Raw genomic sequence first — 23,721 nt, forward strand, 5'->3', positions numbered from 1 at the left:
GAAATGTGACAATACTTTCACAATTGTTTAGCAGAGGTAGCATATTGTATTGATTTTGTTGTGGTTGCTGAGATTTAAATTTCAGTGAGATTAGCAATTCGTATCTATGTCTATTAAAAAAAGTCACTATGACAAAGTGGGTAGTAGAGGAAGCTCTGAGTTTTTAATATTTTGCTTATAAATGGTAATATCATTAACTGCTAAGGATTTCTTTCTCTCCCATTAGATTTTGTCCTCTCATTTATTTAAGGTAGTTTAAAGTTAGATTAAGCAAAAAATACCTGATAATGAATGTGTACTGGACCTAAACAAATACTAGACCCTCATTGAACTGTTCATACCCCTTGACCCTGTAATAACATGGCTAGGTCAAAAGACAGAACAAAGGGCTTTACATATACTAAAATAATTCATAGTTATACTTTTGATAGTAACTATAAACTGAAAACAAAGCAGATGCTTGTTGATCACAGAAAGGCTGAAAAAACTGACATATGAATGTGATGAAATGCTTTTGCACCAGAAGAAACAATGAATATGAAAAAATTAGAAATAATGGGGAAAGGTGTGATAGATAAAAGTAATAAGCAGGATATGTAGTATAATATACATAACAAAAATGCAAATGAAACAATTAAAAAGTAACCGACTTTGATTAACTTTAATAACCATTGATTCCCAAAACCAGTTTGTGAAACATATCTCCCTTTTTCTAGTATAAGTGCTATCAACTATTTAGTATTTTTTTCGTGTAATCACCGTAGCAGTCATTTTTGCATGATTGCTTTCTTTTGCTACAGATGAGGGGATCTGTTCTGAACTGAAGTTCAGGGTTTCTAGGGGGCATACCTGGAAAACAATTATGCTGTAAAACCACCCAGATAAAAACTTTTTAAAAAGAGTTGTCGCTATACAAAGTATTGTCACTAGGATTTTTCAGACATTGCATTTAAAGAAACAATTTTTTTTATCATTCATCTCATTTCCAATTATAATCATCGTTTTAATTCACTTCATTAATTACAGCCTTTGTAGATGAAAACTCTGGGACCTAATTTGAAAAGAACATTTACCTACCATTATCTAGAAGAACGTGAAATATTCATTCATGGACTGGGAAGTGTTATATTCAGCTCAACTGAATCAATTACTTCCAATTCTTTTTCAGAGCTGTTGCAAATTGTGAAGTATTTTCTGTATCTTGAGTTATTTCTGCGTCATAGTAAATTCAAATTTGTCCTCTTAATACTTAAATAGATCTTTGATTTCATCAATGAAGACCTTCCTTCTCATTGTATCAGTACTCAATGTGCTGGGGTCTTTCCTTGCTCCTGACATCCCAAGGATATCTGTAAAATATCATATCCATCAGTTATCTGCTGCTTCATTTCTACTCATAAAATTTTTTATAACATCTTTAATTCCATATTTTCTTTGTAATTCCTCATTTTTGCTGTCTTGTGATAACTCACATGTCCCTTCTCTGTCTCTTTCATTCTGTATGTGTATATCTCTTACTGTTATATTTCCTCAGTGTATATTCTCCCCCCCCCCTCTCTGCCCCTCCCCTCCCCCCTCCCTCCCTCCCTCCCTCTCTCTCTGTCTCTGTCTCTCTCTCTCTCTCTCTCTCTCTCTCTCTCTCTCTCTCTCTCCCTCCCTCCCTCCCTCCCTCCCTCCCTCCCTCTCCCTCTCTGTCTCTCTGTAAACAGGATGGTAAGTTGCATCCAGAATTGAAAGCAGCAGGGGAACAAGCTGTTGGACTTTTCATTGTTTCTTTAATTACCTCACATCTCTTCTTAAATACAAAGACCTATTTTTTAATACCAGTATTTTACTTGTATTCTGGTTTCTACTCTTTGTCTTTGCCAAGGAAAATCTTTGAACCATCCTTCCATTAAGCAACAACTTTCTTTTTTCTTTTCTTTTTCCATATGTAACAAGACACTAAAGCTCTCCTGAGAATATGACCATTCCCATTACCTGTTGGAAAAGGACCTCATATTTAGAGTACAGAATCACATAAAGTTTACAAATGGTCTAAAACTTGTATGATTTATAACACTCTGCTCTTCTTTCTACCACCCTGAAATTGCCATTACAGAAGCAAAAGTGGATGGCACAGGACTGCATTTTTCTTTGCTTTTGTGTGTTACTGTTCTCAAATAATTTATCACCTCATAGCCATGAGCTGACTATTAATGAACCTTTCTGTAGTTAGCTAGACTAGGGACCTCTAATCTTTTTAGTGGCTGTGATATTCTCTAATCTGTTGGATCACACATCCCATTAGCAAAAAAAATTTTTTTTGATCATAGAACCTCCAGTATGTAAATGTTTCTTTATAAATTATATAAACCTGTACTACTGTCTATTATAATAGAAAAATAGTTTAAAAAGGAGATGAATGAACATGAGTTTTAGCTGACTTTGAGAGAGAGTGGAGGATAGAAGGTCCTATGTCCTGCCAGTCATGAAGAGTAGGACAAAACTGAACAAATGAATAGCCACAACAATGAGAAAATAAAGATGAAATATAATTATTATGTTTTTTTTTAATTAAGGCTATTCATAGTACTCTACTATGTGTTGACTACTGGAATAGTCTCTCTAGAGTCTAGAGCCCACTGTCTAATGGCTTTATATGCTGGTGAGTAGAATTTTTTCAGTGGCTGCTACTGTGAGTATCTAGGTCATAGGCAGGTCAAAATTACTTTGAGTAATTCTTCTTCAAAGTATTAGGAGGGGCTCAGTGAGAGCCTATTAGAGGATAATTTGAGTGAAGGGTAGTTATAGTTGGTTGTGTTAGACAAGCCCCATAATTGATTATTGGAAGGAAGAAAGGATGTGTCCTATCTTTTCACTTTCTGATTCGTTGATGGGGGTATATTGGAGAGCACTGAAATTTTATACAGCTCTTTCCAGTTTCATGTTGATAATCTTAATCACTGCTTTTGGTATTTGATTATTGTCATTTCTGAGTTCACCCAACTATTCTATCTCATGTTTTTCCGTATTGTCCATAAAGATAATGAGATTTTTTTCAAATATTTTTCTACAATCCAAGTATATTTTGCCTTTGGCATTGTCTTGACCCAGTTACCAAATGTTGTTAATTTGGAATGATGTATTTTTTAAAAAGCTTTCTCGTTCAAAGTGTCTAATTTGTAGTTTTATCAATTTTTTTTTAAAAAATAGACATTTATTAATATACTTACTTCTCTAACAGAAAAAAAAATATTTAAACCCAACCAACCAAGAAAGGAACTGTGTCTAAAAACATTATTCATCAGTTCATACCTATAACCCAAAATTTCTCTAAAGACAGGAAAGTAGTGTCATTCTTTGTTTTCTAGAACTGAAATTGGATCATATTATCATAGCTTTAGAGCTAAAATGGCCCTCAAAGTTAACCTAATCCAGTGTCCTCTTTTTATAGATGTGGAAGGGAAGATCCTGAGAAATAAAGTGACCATCAACTTTTTTTTTTCTTTATTGAACCCATGCTGGAAGAAGTGATGACTTCTTCCCCTTGTAAATGTTCTTAAATTATTAGAAAAAAATTATAGGCATCAAAGTTAAATATACTGAGCTATGGCTTGAAGATTTTTACCATCTTCACCATTTAAAAAATGGGGACATTAGTTTATCTTCATTCCTGAAGCACATCTTCTCTTTGCCGCAGTTTTTCCCAGATCACCAGAAACAATCACAATGTGGTTTTAAATCTTTGAAGAGCACAATTCTTTCTCTTGCCATTTTATTACCTATCTTTAAATTCAGCAGCTCAGTTCAAGCATTTCTTAAGTTGTTCCTATGTGCAAGTTACTGTGCCAGGCAGTAAGGAAGCAAAACAAAAGAAAAAGTTCTTGCCCTCAAGGAACTTTTTTTTTTTTTAACTAGAAGATGAAACTTGGTAAAGTTACATACAAAGTAATTCCAATAGAGCCAGTGTTACCAACTCAGTATCAGGAAAGGCCTCATGTAGAAGGTATATGTACATATATCATGTATATCTGACTTATATCTTGGAGGAAACTAACATTCTCAGAGATGAAGTGGAGAAGATCCTACAATCCAAACGAGGAACCATCTGCATGTGGACACAGAAGCAGTTGATGGTATTGTTGTGTGTGGTGTAGGCAATTCGACAATAATGTAGAATTCATGAAAGGGAATAATGTGAAATAAGACTGAAAAAGTAGATGGGAGTAATTTTGTAGAGGTCTTTAAATGTCTTGCTGAGAATTTTGTGTTTTATCCTAGAAGCTATTGAAGATTTTGAATAGAAAAGTGGAAAGATTCTATATGTGTTTTGGGAGTATCAGTTTGACAGATAATGGATAGATCTTTGATTTCTATCTTAATCAGTTATTTTCCTGTTCTCTTTGTTAAAGAGTAGTATCATTGATGCTAAATACTGAAGCACCATTAGAACTGGATATTCAGCCTTCTGTGTCATTCATTATCATTTTCTCATCCATCTGTAAAGAAGTCCTGTCTCTTATTTGATCTTCATATTTCAACCAACATTGTTTTAGTTTATTTTTACTCATTTTTATTGATAGAATTAATTTTATCTTTAATTCATGGAACAAAACAAGCATTTCCATAACACGGTATCGTAAAAAAGGTGATTGCGCATGAAACTGCAAATCTACCATGTACAACTTGGCTATTCCCTTCATATATATGACAAAGTTATTATGTAAATGTCTTTTTTTCTTCTCTTCCCCTGCCCTGCCACCCTAGAGATGACTACCAATTAGATTCAAATAGAGATGTATGTAAAATTATTCTATATATCCTTTTTTTCCCCTCTTAATTGTATTTTATTTTTTCTAATTACATGTAAATGTAGATAGTTTGCAGCATTTTGTTTTGTTTTTGGTGAGGCAATCAAGGTTAAGTGACTTGTTGGGGTTACATGGCTAGTAAGTATCTGAGGCTGTATTTGAACTTGGTGTCCTCCTGACTACAGGGCTGGTGCTCCATTCCCTTGTATAAGATTTTGAGTTCCAAATTTTTTCTCCCTCTCCATCTCCCTCCCCAAGACGACAAGCAGTCTGATAGGTTATACATGTACAATCATGTTAAAACATATTTCCACATTAGTCATTATACATACTTCTATTTATCAGTTCTTTCTTTGGATGCAGATAGCATCTTTTTTCATATACCCTTTATTTTTAATTTGTTTATTTATAATAGTAAAAAATGACTTAGTCATTCAAATTCATTCTTATAACATTATTGCTGTTACTGTATGCAATGTTGTCTTGGTTCTTCTTACTTCAGTCTTTATCATTTTGTTTAAGTCTTTCCTTGCCTTTCTATCTTTTGTTTTTATGTGATCTAACTCTCCCAGGGCATCCTCTCTCTTCCCTCCAAAGAATAGAAAAGATGTGAGGTGAATAGAAAGATGTGAGGTTGAGTTAAATAGTTGTGCAAAACCAACCAATATATTAATAAAAGTCTGGCATTGTGTAGTATTCCACACCCCAAAGTCACCCAGCACTTCAAAGAAGTAGGTGTGATAGGAAATACTTTCTCATAGCCCTGTTTTACCCAGAAATTAAAAAAAAATTTTTTTCATTTAATTTTAAATTTTATTTTTTCTCAATTACATGTAAACAAAAATTTTAACATTCATTTTTTAAAAGTTTTGAGTTCTGGGCAGCTAGGTGGCGCAGTGAATAGAGCACTAGCCCTGGAGTCAGGAGGACCTGGGTTCAGATCTGGCCTCGGACACTTAACACAAAAATTAGCTGTGTGATCTTGGGCAAGTCACTTAACTCCAATTGCCCTTAAAAAAAAAAAGGCAAAGAAAAAAAAGTTTGAGTTCCCAATTTTTTCCCTTTTTCCCCGCCTCCTCCTTGAGAAGGCAAGCAGTTTGATATAGATTATATGCAGTCAAGCAGAACATTTCCATATTAGCCATATTGCAAAAGAAAATGCAGACCAAAAAAACTAAGAATAATAAAGCAAAAAAAAAATGTTTCAATGTGCCTTCAGTTCTTTCTCTGGATAGCATTTTTCATCATAAATCCCTCAGCATTATTTTGGATCATTGTATTGTTGACAGTAGCTAAGTCATTCATGGTTGATTGTCATAAAATATTGTTACTTTGTTGTTATTGTTGTGGGATTTTTTTTTTGTTTGTTTGTTTTACTGTTTTGGAGGGGGGAAGGCAGGGCAATTGGGGTTAAGTGACTTGTCCAAGGTCACATGACTAGTAAGTGTTAAGTGTCTGAGGCCAGATTTGAACTCAGGTTCTCCTGGCTCCAGGACCGGTGCTATATTAACTGCGCCATCTAGCCTCCCTTTGTTGTTACTTTGTACAATATTTTCCTGGTTCTGTTCATTTCCTTTTGCATCAGTTCATGTATGTCTTCCAACATTTTTCTGAAAGCATCCTGCTCGTCATTTCTTATAGCGTTATAGTATTCCATTACAGTCTAGTTCAGCCATTCATCAGTTGATAGGTATTCCTTCAGTTTCCAATCCTTTGCTACCACGAAAAGAGCTGCTATAAATATTTTTGTACATATAGGATCTTTTCCTTTTTTCTTTGATCTCCTTGGGGTACAGACCTGGTAGTGGTATTACTGGGTCAAAGGGTATGTCCGATTTTATAGACCTTTGGGCATTGTTCCAAATTACACTCTAGAATGGTTGGATCAGTTTACACCTCTGCCAAAAATGCATCAGCGTCTCTTAAGTTTTCCACATTCCCTCCAATATTTGTCATTTTCCTGCCCAGTAATTTTTTTAAAATAAGTTTTTATTGATTTTTAAAAATATTATTAGGATTTCTCCCTTTTCCTCTTCATCCTGGAGAACCATCCCATATCACAAATAACATTTCTTTAAACAAGCAAAAAAGAGGAAGAGGAGACCAAATGCATCCATGTACTTCTTACTGCTGCAAAGAAGTAGGATGCCTTCTCATATCTGTTCCTTGGAGTCATGCTTTGTTTTTTGGTAATTTAGCAACATTCATTTTGCTTTGTGCATTTAATCTTCATATTGTTACCAACATAGTTTCAAAAGCTTTTTGTTATCTTTACCCTTTGTAGAATCACAAAATTTCAAAGTTAGAAGAGACTTTCAGGGCCATCTAGTTTAATTCATACCTGAAAAGAATCATCACTGTAAACACATTTGACAGGTGGTCATCTTGCCTCTGCTTAAAGAACCTGAAAGGGAACCCACTATCTCTCAAGGTCTTTTTATACCTTATCCCCACATATTCCCTTCATTCCAGGGATAGTGAGTATCTAGCTTTTTTAGAAACAAGACACTTATCTCAGCTCCAGGTATTTTCTCTGGCCATCCTCAATGCCTGGAATGCTCTCCCTCCTTCACTCTGACCTCCACTGACTTCCTTTAAGTTCCAACTAAAATCCAACTTTGTGTAGAAAGCCACCTCTAACTGCTCTTAATTTTTCAGTACTTTTTCTTTTATTCATCTCTTATTTATCTTGTGTAGAGCTTGCTTTGTCTATATTTGTTGACATGTTATCTCCTCCATTAGATTGTAAGCCCTTTTAGAGCAAGGACTTTCATTTGCCTCTTTTTTTTTTGTATTCCCATTGCTTAACACATACTTAACACAGTCTGACATGTAGTAAATACTTAATAAATGTTAATAGATTGATCCCAAGGCAACCCTTTCCACTTTTAAACAGTTTCAGTTATTAGGAAGTTTTCCCTGATATCAAGCCTAAATTTTTTTTCCTGCAGTTTCTACCCTTGCCCCTGGATTTTTCTTCTGGAGGCAAACAAAATAAATCTAATCCCTTTGCTATATGATATCCTTCAGATATTTGAAGATAGCTATCATATTCCTGCTGAATCTTCTCTTTTTCAGGATAAACACACCTAAGTCCTTAGTCAATCTTTTTATATATCTCAAGGCCCTTCGCCATTGTGGTTATCCTCTAGATTACAATGTCCTTCCTAAATTTTGTCTCCCAGAATTTTAAGTTTATCACCAACTTCCCCAGTATTAATCAGTTCTGATTTAGAACTACTTTGGAAGTTGTTTAACTTCCCTAAGTCTATATGCTATACCTCTTTCAAAACATCTTGGTTTCATTGACTGCCATATCACACTCTTGATTCACATTGAGTTTACAATCTACAAAAGACCTCAAATCTTATTCAGAATAACTGCTATAATCTATTCTTTAAAAAAAAAATAAGAACTACAATCCATTCACAAAACATATTCAGCTACATTCTACATGTAATACCTAAGATACTGAGTTTATTACTTGCATCAATACCTAGCAAGCATTGTACAAATTGAAGTGTTTTTGTTTTGTTTTCTGGGGCATGGCTAATGTGGAACTCTGTAATGGGTTTTATTTTATTTTTCCCTTCTAATGTGTTGATGAGAGAGATGGGATGAAGAGAATTTAGAACTGAAAATTAAATTAAAAGTTTTTTAAATAAAGAAAATGTTTAAAAGCTATCTTGTCAACATTATTATTTATAGAACACATTGAATTCAGTATTGCCCCTTTTTTTTTTTTTTTTTAAAGCAATTGGGGTTAAGTAACTTGCTCAAGGTTGCACGGCCAGTTATTTTGTGTGGGAGTTAAGTATCTGAGACTGGAACTGATCCCAGGTCTCCCAACTCCGGGGCCGGCGCTCTTACTCACTGCGCCACCTGTTTTTAATGTTGTCTTGTATCTTACTGGTTTTCACCACTGAAGTTCTTCATGTATTGTACTCATTACTTTTTGTGATAACTGATTGGTGGATGCACAATTTTTTCTTTCGCCTCAATTTTCAGTTATAATCACTGAGGTTACCCAATGATTTGAAGGAAATAAAGACTGATAGGAATTTACAATTATATTAAAGAAAGTTGTTATTTCAGGTTATCATAAATTGTAATCTAACCTTATGTATAGTTTTTAAAAAATAGTAATTTAATCAAACTACATTCCAAAATATTTTACTGTGGCTTTAATAACATAATTAGATGATTAGATTTTGTAATGTTTCATGGAGTAAGCATTTGTCAGTTTACTCTAATAATTATAGAAAGAATGGGGGAGGAAATGAAATAGTTCTTTTTTTTTCTTGGAAGGGGAAGTTAATTTTATTTTCTAAGAAATTTTATTTTTTCCTAACCTTTTTCTTCCAGTTAACACATTTCATTATACACATAATTGCTATAACCAAACCATTTGTCATATTTTGAATATATTGATGTCTCAAAATCAGAATGTGTAGGTGATAACTTGCACATGTTGATTTTGAACAAGTCCCCCAACATTTACCGTGTTTCCCAGATAATAAGACACTGTCTTATTAATTTTTTGGGGACAGAAAAACACCAGAGGGCTTATTTTCAGGGGAGGGCTTATTTTAATGAACATTGACAGCAATTTTAATAAACAGGTAAATGTGAACAAAAAAATGTACCTTTATTCAATAAGCAAATCACTGGGGAAGAACAGGATGACGTGCTCACTGCTGCAGCTCTGATTGGATGCAGCTTGGAGCGCGGCGTGCGTTTCACCGGGGGGGGGGGGGGGGGGGACAGTGCATACAGAGGGTACCGTAATGTAGCGTGTAGCACAGGATATCACCTTCACTACAGTAGCAATCTCAATAGGGCTTATTTTAGAGGAATCTTACACAGTAAGGGGAGGGCTTATTTTCGGGATAGGTCTTATTATCGGGGAAACACGGTATCTATGAGCAGAGCATTTTTTTTAATGCCTAGAAGTCATGGAATGCTACACCCTCTGAAGAATTAGTTACATGTGATCTCCAGAGGGCAGTGAAAAGGGTTATGGTTGCCATAAGCAGGCAGCAATAATTTAGAAACAAGGAATTAAGAAGAACTAAGAATTAAGAAAATAATGGAATAAAAGAAACATATAAGAGAAAAAGGAAGATGGGCCAGTCATGGGAAGAACACATGATAACATAGCCTATCTGCTTCACTGGTATTCTTGGATAGTAGGAGAATGCAAAAACTTCCCACTACTCTTCAGCTTTTTGAGAGGAAATGAATTACTACACATGGGTGGGTTACATGCTATTTCATAGGAGGGCATTGCCCCTATTTAGGTAACAGATTCATGTGATTATGAGTAGGGTTGAGTAACCTATGTTCTGATAGGCTATCCTATATTCATTTGTTTGTTTAACACAACTAATTCAGCTTACTGTAAGCGTTTAATAGTTTATATTACTGAAAACAAATATTTAGTCGTTTTCATTTCCAGGTAAGTCACCTTTATTTTCATGGTTTTAAAAATGTTGTACAAATTGCTATCCACCTCTAGAGAAGGAACCTGGATGCAGATCAAAGCATAATATATTTTACTTTTTGGGTGATTTGGGGGGGGGGTACCTGTGTTTTCTCTCACAACATGAATAATAAGGAAATATGTTTTGCATGATGGCAAATGAATAATCTATAACAAATTGTTTGCCTTCCCAATGAGGGGGGAGGGGAAAGATGGAGAGAATGAGGAACTCAAAAAATTTTTGAAAGGATGTTAAAAATTATTTTAATGTGTAATTAGAAAAATAAAATATTTATTTTAAAAAATTAAAATGCTGTTCTAGATACATTATTGTTAATTAACTTTGTAATTGTGAATATACCTTAAGTAACCTTTGATATTTATTAAAAATTAATTCTGATTTTGTGACCTCTTGTCTCTATTTTTTATTCTCTTTAGTTTCATGCTATGGACACATTATACAGACACAGCTATGATTTGAGCAGTGCAATTAGTGTTCTGGTACCACTTGGAGGACCTGTTTTATGTAGAGATGAAATGGAAGAATGGTCTGCTTCTGAAGCTAGCCTGTTTGAAGAGGCTTTGGAAAAATATGGAAAAGACTTCAATGATATACGTCAGGACTTTGTAAGTAGAAAATTGCAGGGCCTTTTTAATGATTAAAATAAGTCGTGGTATGAGCACGGCATCTGTCGTGAATATTTTAAGGCATTTATCTACAAAGCTCATGTTTTAACTGTTATCTTTCAACTATGCTATGAACATTAGTCCATCAGGATGAGAATAACAGTTTGAATATGTCTGTCAGCTAAAGCAGTTGTGCCCATTTTAAGGGAATGACTCCTTTATTAATAAATAGGACTAGGATCTGGAGTTCTAAGTTCAGATACTAGTTTCAATATAGATTCTCTTTGTGCCTTTGGACAAAGTCTTAAACTTAGTACTTCCTAATTATCCAGCTATAAAATTAAGGTATGAATTGACTTTCATTTCTGTATTGTAATATCTTTCATCTATTCAGTTATTTGAATTTTATCTCTTATGATTAATACATCATAGTATTCTTTCTGATAGTTTAACTAATAGCATGACTCTTCTGATACATGGTCTTATTTAGAATGTAGCTAGAATGGATCTTAGGAAGATGTCCTTTAGTCTATCTCTTTATTTCACATATGAGAAAACAGACTCAAGGGTGGGGAACCTGCAGCCACAGGGCCACATGTGGCCTCCTAGGTCCTCAGGGTGCAGCCTTTTGACTGAGTCCAAGTTTTATAGAACAAATCCTTTTATTGAGGGGATTTGTTCTGTGAGGTTTGGATTCAGTCAAAGAGCTGCACTTGAGGACCTAGATGGCCACATGTGGCCTCAAGGCCACAGGTTCCTCACATTTGGAATCCAAGTAGGTATTTGTGTAATGCTTTCTGCTGTTCTTAAGGCATAGGAACTACTGCCTTATAAAATTTTACCATTTTATGGTGTTATGTTTTAAATCGTTACTTTGAAACCAGAAGTTCTTATTTGAGGCTTAGAAGAAGTTTCCAAAAGTAGTAGCCTATCAATTTTATTTCAGTCATTTAAAACTGAACTATATTTTCAATTTACATGCTATTGTGATTTTTCTGGAGGGGCAGTGACCACGTTGTTCTTGACCATATATACTGCCTCTGCAATTTTATAAGTAATTCCCATATCCATATGCTACTTATGACTCCCAAGGAGCACTTACATAAAAAGTAGATCTATTGTACATTTATAGCAAGAGACTAGTTGTGGTAATTTTTTTCTTATGAAGTTAATCTAAAATGTCATCAATCCTGGAGAAAAAAAAAGAAACCTTCCTATTGTAGTTTAATTGGGATTCATTAAATAACATGGGTATACTTATAATTTTAACCTGCTGATGACTCTTCCAGTTAGTTTACTACTGGTCAGTCTTTCGACTATATACGCTGTGAGTTTAGCATGTCTCTCTTTTTGGATGATCATTTCTTCCATCATCCCTAGACAGTCTTTCCCTCTCACATCTGTCTTGAATCTTAGTTAATCCTTCTGCTAGATTAAAAATCCTGACAATCATGAGACCACATGCCAAAATTTATGGGAGGTGGCTAAAACATTAATTAGGGAAGTTTTATATCTCTGTATGCATACATCAGTAAAATAGAGAAAGAGCAGATCAGGCATGCAACTAAAAAAGCTAGAAAAAGAACAAATTAAAAACACCAAAATTAAACACCAAATTAGATATCCTGAAAATCAAAGGAGAGAGTAATAAAATTGAAAGTAAGAAAACTATTGAATTGGTAAATAAAACTAAGAGCTGGTGTTATGAAAAAACCAATAAAATAGATAAATTTTTGGGTTAATTTAATTAGATTAAAAATCCTTCTCTTCTGTAAGCAAATACTAGATTTGGCTTTGGTCCTAGCTAGTGTATTTGCCCAATATTGCTTATATATGTATACACTGGAAACAGATTCATAGATAGTGTTGAGCATATTGACTTTGTAGTCATTTATCACAATTTTAAGCTACTTCAGAAGCTTGGAACTCTACCTTGGTGGCTGGTGGGGGCAGGCTGTGCTGTGTCTCATATATCCACAAACTTTGTTGCTTTTCCATTTTTTCCCCCAATTCTCCCATTATACGCTTGAGAGGTTAATTTAGCACCCTTTGAGCTGATTCACAAACACTTTTAGGAGTCCTTTCCTCTTTTGGGGGGGATATAGACATGCTGCATTGCACTTCTCATTTTTTCCCCCTACTGTGTATACCTACAAATGTGTACAGTTGTCAATGGGAAAGTGAAAATGAAGTTACTATTAAAATGCTTGAAATCATGAAAGCTAAACGTGCAAATGTTGAAGATTAACTGTATATTAATTGCATATAGAATAAAGTCTAGTTTCCCAAACCAATAAAAACTCTCCATGATCTGCCTTCAGCCTTCTTTTTCAGCTTTCTGAATACCATTTCACATATTCTATATACCATATAGATAATTGAGATTACTCTTAGTTTTATGTGAAAGAAACTCAGCTAGAGATGTGAAAGAAATGAGCTGTCACAAATGGTATTTATAGTGGTTCAGCAAATAGTTACTTGTCTAGTGTGAAGTAAGGCTGGAAAACTAAGTTGGAGTCAGGTTATGAAAGTTTATAAATGGCAGACTGGCGAGTTCATATTTTATTCTAGAAGCAGTAAGGAGCCACTCAAGATTTTTGAACAGGGGAGTGATATGATTAGATCTTTGCCTTAGGAGGATTGTTTTGATCACCATATCCAAGCTGAATTGAAGAAAGAAGAAAACAAAATAGGGGAGCAATTATGAGAATATTGCCATAGTCCAGAGGCAAGAGCTGGACTAGGCTAGTGACTAGGGGATAGAGTGAAGAACTGATACAACTTGGAAACTGATTGGAATTGGTTGAAAAGGTAAAAGATTATACAGATGTAGAGGTGGGAAGGCACTTTAAAGATCTTCTAGTTCAAACCTCTTATTTTGTTCATGAAGATACATATGAATGAAAAGAAGTTAAGAGACTCGATCAAGGTGTTGTTCAGAGGTTTTCAGTTGTATCTAACTCTTCATGGCCCCATTTAGGATTTCCTTGGCAATGATAATGGTGTGGTTTGCCATTTTCTTTTCCATTTTACAGATGAGGAAACTGAGGCAAACAGGGTTAAGTGATTTGCCCAGGGACATATAGCTAGTGTCTGAGGTCAGATTTAAACTCACAAAGATGAGCTATCCTGATTTAAGAACTCTACCAACTATGCCACCTAGCAACCCTGAATCTAAGTATCAGGGCTACAATATGAAAATGGCTTCAAAGTTACAAACCTTATTGACTCTAGTGAAGGCAAGGAGACTTCAAAAGAAGTAGACAGATTTAGCAGAGAGAAAGATAACTGATTTTATCTTGCACTTACTGTCTTTGTGATGCAAATATGATGCCCATGGTGGAAGAGATGCCCATAATGCAGTCATCGATGATGCAGGATTGGAGGTCAGGAGAGAGATTAGGTTTGGATATATAGCTTTAAGAATCATCTTCATAGGGACAGCTAGGTGACACAGTGGATAGAGCACTGACCCCAGAGTCAGGAGGACCTGGTTTCAAATGTGATCTCAGACACTTACTAGCTGTGGGACCCTGGGCAAATCAATTAACCCCAGCTGCCTCACAAAAAGAAGAAAAAAGTATCATTTGAGTAGAGGTGGTCCTTGAACCCATAGTTACTGATAAAGATGACCAAGGAAGAGAATATCAAGATGAAAAAAGCCTAGGGCAGAACTCTAGGGGAAATCTACCTTAAAGCACCTGAACATTATGATTCAGGAAAAGACATTTTCAGCAGTGTTCAGATTGTTAGGAGTAGAGGGAAATTATGGAAAGAGAGAATCTAAGAATGAAGGAGGTCAGCAGTGCATAGAAGCATATAGAAACTGATGTGGGAAACTCCCATAGGAGGTTAGAAGAGGAGAAGGAGCACTTTAGAGGGGTGTCCTTAGCAAAGAGGAAGGCTGCTTTTTTCTCAGAGTGGAATAAAACCTGTACCATATATGAAAGGGAGGAGAAAAAGTTGAGGGGATGATCTGAGAGCTGTTTCCTCTCCATATTCATTTGTTATAGTTAGTTCAACAGTGGGTTAAAGGTAGTGGATTGTGGGCCCATATTGGAGTCAGGAATTCCTTAAATTCTTTAAGGTAATTTACAGGATATCTGGTGGAGAGAATTTCCACACTGAAGACTCTCTAGAATAATGAAATCACAGAACTGGATCTCTTTTTCTCTCGTCTGCCCTCTCTCTCCAGCTCTGTAACATTTATCGTGATAATGCAATATTACAACATTGCTTGTCTAAATTTTTGTAATTGAGAAAAACTACTCTTCAAAACCATCATTAGCTTTCTCTTGAAGGGAAGTGGTCTGCTCAGTTTCTGTAGAGTATTGGGAAAGATATTTAGAGCTCCTTTTGTAAAAATTACTCAAATGATAACGCTTTCCATTTATCTAATTGGAAATATATTTTTAGAACTTAATTTTGTGTCAGTTCTTTTCAGTTCATCTCAAATATTTGTATTTAAACAGCCGTGGAAATTTTTCTACTGTATCCTGTCAGTTGTAATGTATTAAATGGCAAACTTCCTATTATCTACTAAACAGTTTTATATAAATTTAATATTTCCTCTTTTCAGGAGACTCTCTTCATCTCTCTAAGCGCAATTCTCCAATTTTAGTATGTATGCTACTAGAGGAAGTAGTAAGGGCATTTTTTCTTTGATAATAAACCTACCTAATGAAGTAATCTCAGCTTTAGTTCTGAGTGTAGGCTACTCAACTTTGTTTTAAGGGTGAGCTTAGTGATATTTTTGTCATCATTTAAAAAAAATAATAGTTATTTTTAAAGGGTTTGTCATCTGTTTTTATAAAATTGTCTTCAAAAAATAAAGTGTAAACATATAAGCCTGCAAATTTTGTGTGTAGACTTTAAAGGTACACAAATGTGTAGATAACTACCTTCAGCTAGTTCTACTTTAAAATCAACTCTGGGAAATTATTTATTAGTGTTTAAGATTGTTTCCATCTTGCTTACTAAGGGGAAACTATGCTATAATCCCCTACCATACCAAAATCAGACACTTATTGAACAAACAGGAACACAACTTTTCTCTTTGACTTACGTAAATGTCTCTTCTTGATCTGAGAGTCAGAGAGATTTCTATACTCTCATCACCAGATTAAGACTTTTTAAATTTTCTGATAACTTTTAGCATAAAAGAGTTTTTTATTTGCATATATGATGTATTAGCTTGGATGACCAGAAACATGTAAGAGTTGAACCTTAGTATAAGAGTGATTTTCCAAAGAAATGAAGGATTATCAGATGGAATAACTAGGTTGTACTTTATAGTTTATAAGAGCTTCCTTTTTAATCACAATTTTTTGTTTTCTTACATTAAAATCTGAATGACTTATTAAGATGAAGTTATTAAATTTGAATAACAAAGCATAGTGATTAAAGATTGGTGTTGCTGACATTGTTGATCCTTTGACAAGACTTTTGACATGTTACAAATTTATAAGCAACTCAGCTAATAGTAACTCTAAGCAGCAATAACTCAATGTAAAATGAGCACAATTAAAATCATTATTGCAAATTGAGACATTTATTGACATAAGCAGAAACCATAATGAATTGTCTCAGTCCAGTGCAGTGGAGTTTGGGAACTTTGAGGGGGCTTTACAGAAGAAATTAAACCAGTCATTTAATACTGAATGCAAGGGTTCTTTATTTGGAGTGTTTCCACTCTCTCAGGGAAAGTCTTTTTGGCTTAAATTGGACTTTGGAAGTAAAGGGATAATAAAGCCAACAAGAGGAGGCTACTGGAGCAGCTCTCCACACTAGGCGATAGAAGTAGGGCACATGCTATCAAGTTCATGATGTCTTACAAGAAGTTGTCTCTTGTACTTGACACATTATTATAAGAAGCTCTTGCCCACCATTGCTACTTTGATGGGTTGCCTCTTAGGTTCGTCATAATTCAGTATAGCAATCACGATAGCAAACCGGGGATGTTGAATTGGGCTAGAGGTTTTATGGTGAGTGGTTAGGTTTTTGATTAGGAAACTGGAAGTTTCTAGCTTTGAGAAATACATAGATGATTCTAGAAAAGGGAGTAAGCAGTAGGCATGAAAAAGGGAGGGTGTCTAGAGCACTTAAAAACAGAAAAGCACAGCCCCAGGAGACTGGAGAGGTTTTATGGATTCACATAAGGACAAGCTTTGACAACAGGATGTAACGTTCATGTTGAAAATATGGACTATAGAAATGAAATTATTATTATCACTATTAGAGGTAACATCAGAACTTGTCTTATACCTAGATCTCTGCTAAAAGGGAAAAGGGCTATCTGCATCCATGGCAACAGGCCAGTTTGATTGAACTTAACAACAACACCAAATAAAATAAGGATTTCGTTTTTATTGTTGTTTGGTCATTTCAGTTGTGTCCAATTCTTTGTAACCCCATTTGGGGTTTTCTTGGCAAAGATACTAGAGTGGTTTGCCATTTCCTTCTCCAGCTCATTTTATAGATGAGGAAACTGAGGCAAGCAGTTAAATGCCTTGCCCAGGGTCCCATAGCTAGTAAGTGTCTGAGGCCAGATTAGAACTCATGTCTTCCTGACTCTAGACCTGGTGCTCTTATCTGCTATACCACCTAGCTGCCCTAAGGATCTCATGCTTGTTCCCAAAATACAGCTGAGATAATATTCCTTCCCTTTCTAGGGTGTCCTAACTTCCACAGAAACCTAAATCATCTTCCAGATTTAAAGTATTACTTGCTTCGTGCCTCAAATCCAACAAATACATACTATACAGTGGGAAGGAAATCAGGGTTACTAAGGAGTCAAGCAGGCCTCCCTATTGGTGAGCCTCCATTCTTCCAAACTTATTTTTCTAAACTCTTCTGGATGGAAATTCCTGCTTTTCCTCTAACAAAAGGGGGTGGGGAGAAGCATTCAGGTTGCCAAAGAGTCAAACAAATCTTATCTTCCTCTTCCCCAGACTTGGACTTACTCATACTTAAAGGGAAGGGAAAGGCCCTCACAGATCTGTCCTTTGCTGCTTCTTGCGCTCTAGAGTAATGCAAGAGCTCCTCATTGCTCCCTGCAGGCATCTCTCACAGAAGATGGTTCCTGGGATGCCCCTGTGGACATACATTTTCCCCTCCAGAAAATCAAATCTCAAGCTCTGTATATCCACTCCCTTTTTTATCCTTTTCCAACTTTTTTATCTTTTTCCAACTGTTCACCTCCTAAAGCCCATTTTGTCCAATAAGAAATCCCTTCCCCAGTAGACTGTAGACAGTAGACTGCTTTTGTTTTTGTTTCTCTTTCTTAATTACCTTATTTCTTCCACTGGTCCTTCCTTCCTTCCTTCTATCCATCTAGTGACAGAAAGTTTTAATAAAATTTATTTTTTTAGCATGCCCTTTGGTCCAGAGCTCTCACTGTAGAAAATCAAGAACAATAGATAGATGCCCATTGACTAGAGCAAAATGCAATATGAAATAAAGCCCATGTACTTTCCAAACTTCCTTTAGCTGCTAGTCAGTATGTGGACAAGGCCTTGTTTCATGATAGCAAATTGGGATTACTTTATATGTATGTAAAATGTGATAAGACTATACCATAAAACATGATGAATATGAGGAATTCAGAGGAGCATGGAAAGACTTGTATGACCTGATGGAGAAGGAATTAAACAGGTCCAGCAAAAAGTATACACAGTGGACTATAGCAAATAATAAATTGAAAGAACAAAAACACAAAACTGAATTATTTCCTCTTTCCCTACTTGCAGAGATAGGTGCTATAAGTATGAGATAATGTATAAAATTTTTAATGAACATTTTTCTTTTTTAAAATTTGTTACAAAGGATGACTTTTTGAAGAGGGAAATAGGATATTTGGAAGAGGTGATATAAAAACAAAGCTTAATAAAAATTTAAAACAAAATATTAATAGCTAAAAAATTTTTACTATTTAATATCAATAAAACTAGTTAAACTCACCACATATCTTCTTCTTAATTTCATTACTATTTTAAGTGATGTGTTTCTCACATTTCTTTTTTTTTATTTGCTTTTTGGAGGGCAATTGGGGTTAAGTGATTTGCCTAAAGTCACATGGCTAGTAAGTGTGTCAAGTGTCTGAGGCTGGATTTGAACTCAGGTCCTCCTGACTCCAGGGCTGGTGCTCTACTCACTGCACCACCTAGTTGCCCCATGTTTTTAGCATTTCTAAGGTGATGGTGGGGAAAGCAAGGCAGGGCCAGGCAAGATCTTTTACTCTGTTATCTTGCCAGAAGTCTTCAGCCATTTTATTTGGCTACAGTTTTGTTAACTTCTCATTGATTTTTTTAACAGAATCATGTATTGTTCTTTTGACTCTGCTTTCTTTACTCTGCATCAGTTCATACAAATATTCCCATGTTTTTCTGAAATCTTAAGAGTGTTCATTTCAGTCACAGACATGTCATACATAGTGTATTCAGTTATTCTCTAATTATTCTCATATGTTGTTGTTTGTTTTTTTTTAAGCAATTGGGGTTAAGTAACTTGCTCAAGGTTACACGGCCAGTTATTTCTGGGTGTGGTGCTAAGTGTCTGAACCCAGATTTGATCCCCAGGTCATCCCAACACTGGAGCCGGTGCTCTTACTTGCTGTGCTACCTGGCCGCCCCTCATATGTTGTTTTTGCTAAGTTTTTAGGTCTTGCTTTGAGTGAATAATAACAATTTAAAAGACTTTTCTTAAGTATTTATGATGTACTAGACAATGTATGTGTTAGGTACTAGGGGTGTAAGTATAAAGAAGCAAAACAGTCCCTTCCCTCAAGAAGCTTGCATTCTAATGGTGGAAGACAATACAGTGGGGATGGAGAAAGTAAACACACACACACACACACACACACACACACACACACACACATACACATACACATACCATGCACCAAGCACAATTTGGAATGTCCTGATAGGGTAAAGTGAAGGCTTATCTATTAGAGAGTAGAGTCCCAGGGTCAAAATCCAGATTCCTGTGGAGAAGGATAATGATGACAGCCGCAGTGCACCAGGTAGCATGTTTTGAAAAAGAGTTTAGAATCCCCAGGGTTATGATCCCAGAAATAAGATCTCTGGGTCAAGGTTTAAAGAGTTCAGTAACTTTTCTTGCATAAATCCAAATTATTCTCTAATGAATTAGCCCCAACCTGTTTTCTCCCAGTCTCACCAAAATTGAATTTTCTCGTCTTTTACCATTTTTGCTAATAAGAATGCAAAAGAATCATCTCAGGGTTGTTTTAATTTATATTTCTCTGAAGTTGTTTGTTCCATTGTGCTAAAGTCTTAAATTTGGAAACCTGTTCGTCTTTGGTTATCTCATGACTACTAAAATAATTTAGGTTGCTTTCTGTATATATTTATCTAGTATCTAGTACCTGTAAACTGGGGCGCATTAATTGACTTTCTATTGGTACATTCTGTTAGTATATGTTCCAGGCCAAGGAACCTACCTACAAAGTATTCGTGCACACCAAATATAATTAAGCAAAGCCTAAGAGTATAACTAGCAATCCTCCCAGTTCACTTGAGGAAATTATAGAATGTAATAGGGAGGTAAAAGAGGTAGTATTGGGGCGTAAGAAGGCAGCCCATTTGTATACTTTGACATTCTTTTAGGAGTGAAATTCTTTTTTTTTTTTTCATTTTTCAAATACTTTATTAACTTCTGATTTACATCATTCATTTCTAACAGATTTTGAGTTAGAAATTTTCTCCCCGTTTTTCCCCTACCCACCGCCCGAAAAATAGCAGTCCCACAGTATATCCCCTCCTCCAATCTTCTCTCTCCCATATCTTCTCCCATACCCCCTTTGACTTTTCCAGTAGGGCATGGTAGATCTCTATGCCCCAGTGCCTGTATATCTTATTTCCCAATTACATGTAAAATAGTATTAATAATAGTATATATATATATATATTTATATTATATATAATATATAAATATAAATATATAAATATGTATTTATAACATATATATATATTTTTTTAAACATTTGATTTTAAAACTTTGAATTCCAGATTCATTCCCTTCCTCCTTTGTCACCCACCCTTACTGGGAAGATAAGTAGTTCAGTATAGGTTGTACATGTGTAGTTTATGCAAAACGTTAACATAGTAGATATAATGTAAAAGATGGACTATATTTCCCTTCCTCCTATACCACCTCTCACTTGTTCTATTCTCTACTTTGGTCCTGTCCCTTTTCAAAAGTGGGTGATGCTTCCAATTTCCTCTCCCCCCCCCCCCCCGCCTGCCCTCCCTTCCCTCATCCCCGCTCTGATTCCCTTCCCCCCTGCTCTACTGTAGGATGAGATACCCTATTTAGTGTGTTTTTCATTCCCTCCCCGAGCCAAATTCAATGAGAATAAGGTTGACCCATTCCCTTTTGCCTTCCTATTCTTCTCCTCCGTTGTAACCATTTTCCCTTACCTCTTCTGTATGAGATAGTTTACCCCATTCTGTCTCTCCCCATCTCCTCTCATTATATTCCTCTCTCACCTGTTGCTTTCACCTTTTAAGTATCATCCCTTCCTATTAAATTGGTCCTGTGCCCTCTATCTATGAATACCTGTAAACATATATAGACACATTCACATATGTATTCATATGCCCGTATACCCTCCGATATAGACACATACACACACACATTTATATATATTTTTCTATTCCCTTCAACTATTTTCATACTGAGAAAAGTTTCATCAGTTACAATTATCGTTTTTCCATGTAGGAATGTTAATAGTTCAACTTTGATAAGTTCCTTATGATTTCTTTTCCCTGTTTACCTTCTCATGCTTCTCTTGCTTCTTGTATCTGAATGTCAGATTTTCTATTCAACTCTGGTTTTTTCATCAAGAATGCTTGAAAGTCCTCTATTCCACTGAATGACCATATTTTCCCCTGAAACATGATACTCAGTTTTGCTGGGTAGTTGATTCTTGGTTTTAATCCCATCACCTTTGCCCTCCGGAATATCATATCCTGATTGTGTTTCCACAATGTTCAAATTGTTTCTTTCTGGCTGCTTGTAATATTCTCTCCTTGATCTGGGAATTTTGGAACCTGGCTATAATATTCCTTTTTTAGGAGGTGATCAGTGGATTCTTTCAACCTCTGTTTTGCCCTCTGGTACTAAAACATCAGGGCAGTTTTCCTTGAGAATTTCTTGGAGGATAATTTCTAGGTTCTTTCTTTGATCATGGCTTTCAGGTAGTCCAATAATTTTTAAATGATCTGTTCTGGATCTATTTTCCAGGTCAGTGGTTTTTCTCATAAAAGTCATTAGCTTCCCTTTGCTCCAGTCTGAATCTGAAGGAATGATTCTCCTCATTGAGCTTTTGAGATTCTTTTTCCATCTGGCAAATTTGGCTTTTTAAGGCATTCTTCTCCTCATTGCCTTTTTGAGCCTCTTTTGCCATTTAACTTAGTCTGTTTTTTAAGGTGTTATTTTCCTCAGTCAGGCTGTTGACTCTCATTTCGTAATTTTCTTACATCATTCTCATTTCTCTTACCAATTTTCCCTCCACTTCTCTTATTTGCTTCTTAAGGTCTTCTATGGCCTGTAACCAGCTCGTATTTTCCTTTGAAGCTTTTGGTGCAGGAGTTCTGACTTCACTGTCTTCCTTCTGTTCCATGCTTTGCTCCTTTTTTTTTTTGTCCCCAAAATAGGAGTCTAATGTTGGGTTCTTCTGTTTGCTTTGCTTCCTTTGCCTGGTCATGTTGTCACTCAATTACTTGACTTTTGGGCTTTTTGCCACAGTAGGATTCTGCTACCAGTCGCGAGCTTTCGTCCCAGACACTGGGGTTTTCTTAGCTGCCAGAGGTATTAGTTGGGTGCCCTCTCTGAAGCCTCCATGCACACTGGTAAGCTGGTCACACACCCCAGGATCTCCACCCTAGACCACGATTCATATCCAAGCAGGTTAAAGCAAGAGTGATTACCCCTCACTGCCATGTGGCGGCGGCTGCGCTGCAGCCCTCAGCGATGCACTCCCAACTACTGGGTCCCAAAGTCCACAGTGCACTGACCTCTCACTTTGTCTTTAGCATCTATGTGTTGATAATTCTAGACTGCCACAGCTGCTGGTGATCTGGAGTCCCTCCAGCCAGTGGTTGGTCAGGCCCACCCTGGGGCTAAAACTTTGGTGTGGGGCTGAGCTCCCAGAGCGCTGCACTGGCTGATTCCTGCTGGCCTGCCCTCAGCAGGAGGTTAGCTTCCCTGTGTCATTTTGTGGGTTCTGTAGCTCCAAAGTTTGTTCAGAGCCCCCTTTTACAAGGATTGGACGGGGTGAGAGCCAGAGCTGTGAGGAGGTCCTGTTTCTAATCCATCTTGACTCTGCCCCTAGGAGTGAAATTCTTTAGTCATTTCCTGATAGAAGTGTAAAGTGTAGGAGATATCATACCCAGTTTAAAAAACAAAATCAAAAACAGCCCTGTACAGTCCAGCTGGAATGTCAAGACAATTATCCTTGGCAAGCAGAAGTTGAGTTATAGGCAAGAGGAGGCCCAGGGAAACCAGCTAAAAGACCTACTTAACAAACAACCCCCTTCCTCCCCCCCTCCCGGAGCAGTATGAGGACAGAACAGAAGGACACTGGGACCTTGTAGTCCCAGAAGTATGAGTTGCCTTAACTGCCTTTGTCCCTGTGAACTCGTGTGTATGTCCATAATTTCCAATGACACGGTCTATATTTGGAGCGAGTACACCCTAGGTTTATGGAAAGAATGCTTTGTTGGAGTTGTTTATGTCCTGCCATTTCAGTAAATGCCATTGCTTTGAGCTAATTGGGTCAAGTAGCTCACTATTAAA

General features: G+C 36.1%; 1 protein-coding gene across 1 annotated transcript in view; it reads left to right on the forward strand.

Moving 5' to 3' along the window:
• MTA3 (metastasis associated 1 family member 3) overlaps nucleotides 1-23,721 on the forward strand; it is a 207,845-nt gene that overhangs the window by 142,402 nt on the left and 41,722 nt on the right. Inside the window, exon 9 of the mRNA XM_069071589.1 lies at nucleotides 10,714-10,902. Within this exon, the coding sequence (XP_068927690.1) occupies nucleotides 10,714-10,902 (189 nt within the window). The remainder of the gene's footprint in view (nucleotides 1-10,713; nucleotides 10,903-23,721) is intronic.

The sequence above is a fragment of the Petaurus breviceps genome, unplaced genomic scaffold (assembly GCF_028583685.1).
Source record: "Petaurus breviceps papuanus isolate PSGF00001 unplaced genomic scaffold, PetGlider_PUasm1.0 90842, whole genome shotgun sequence".
Taxonomy (NCBI): Eukaryota; Metazoa; Chordata; class Mammalia; order Diprotodontia; family Petauridae; genus Petaurus; species Petaurus breviceps.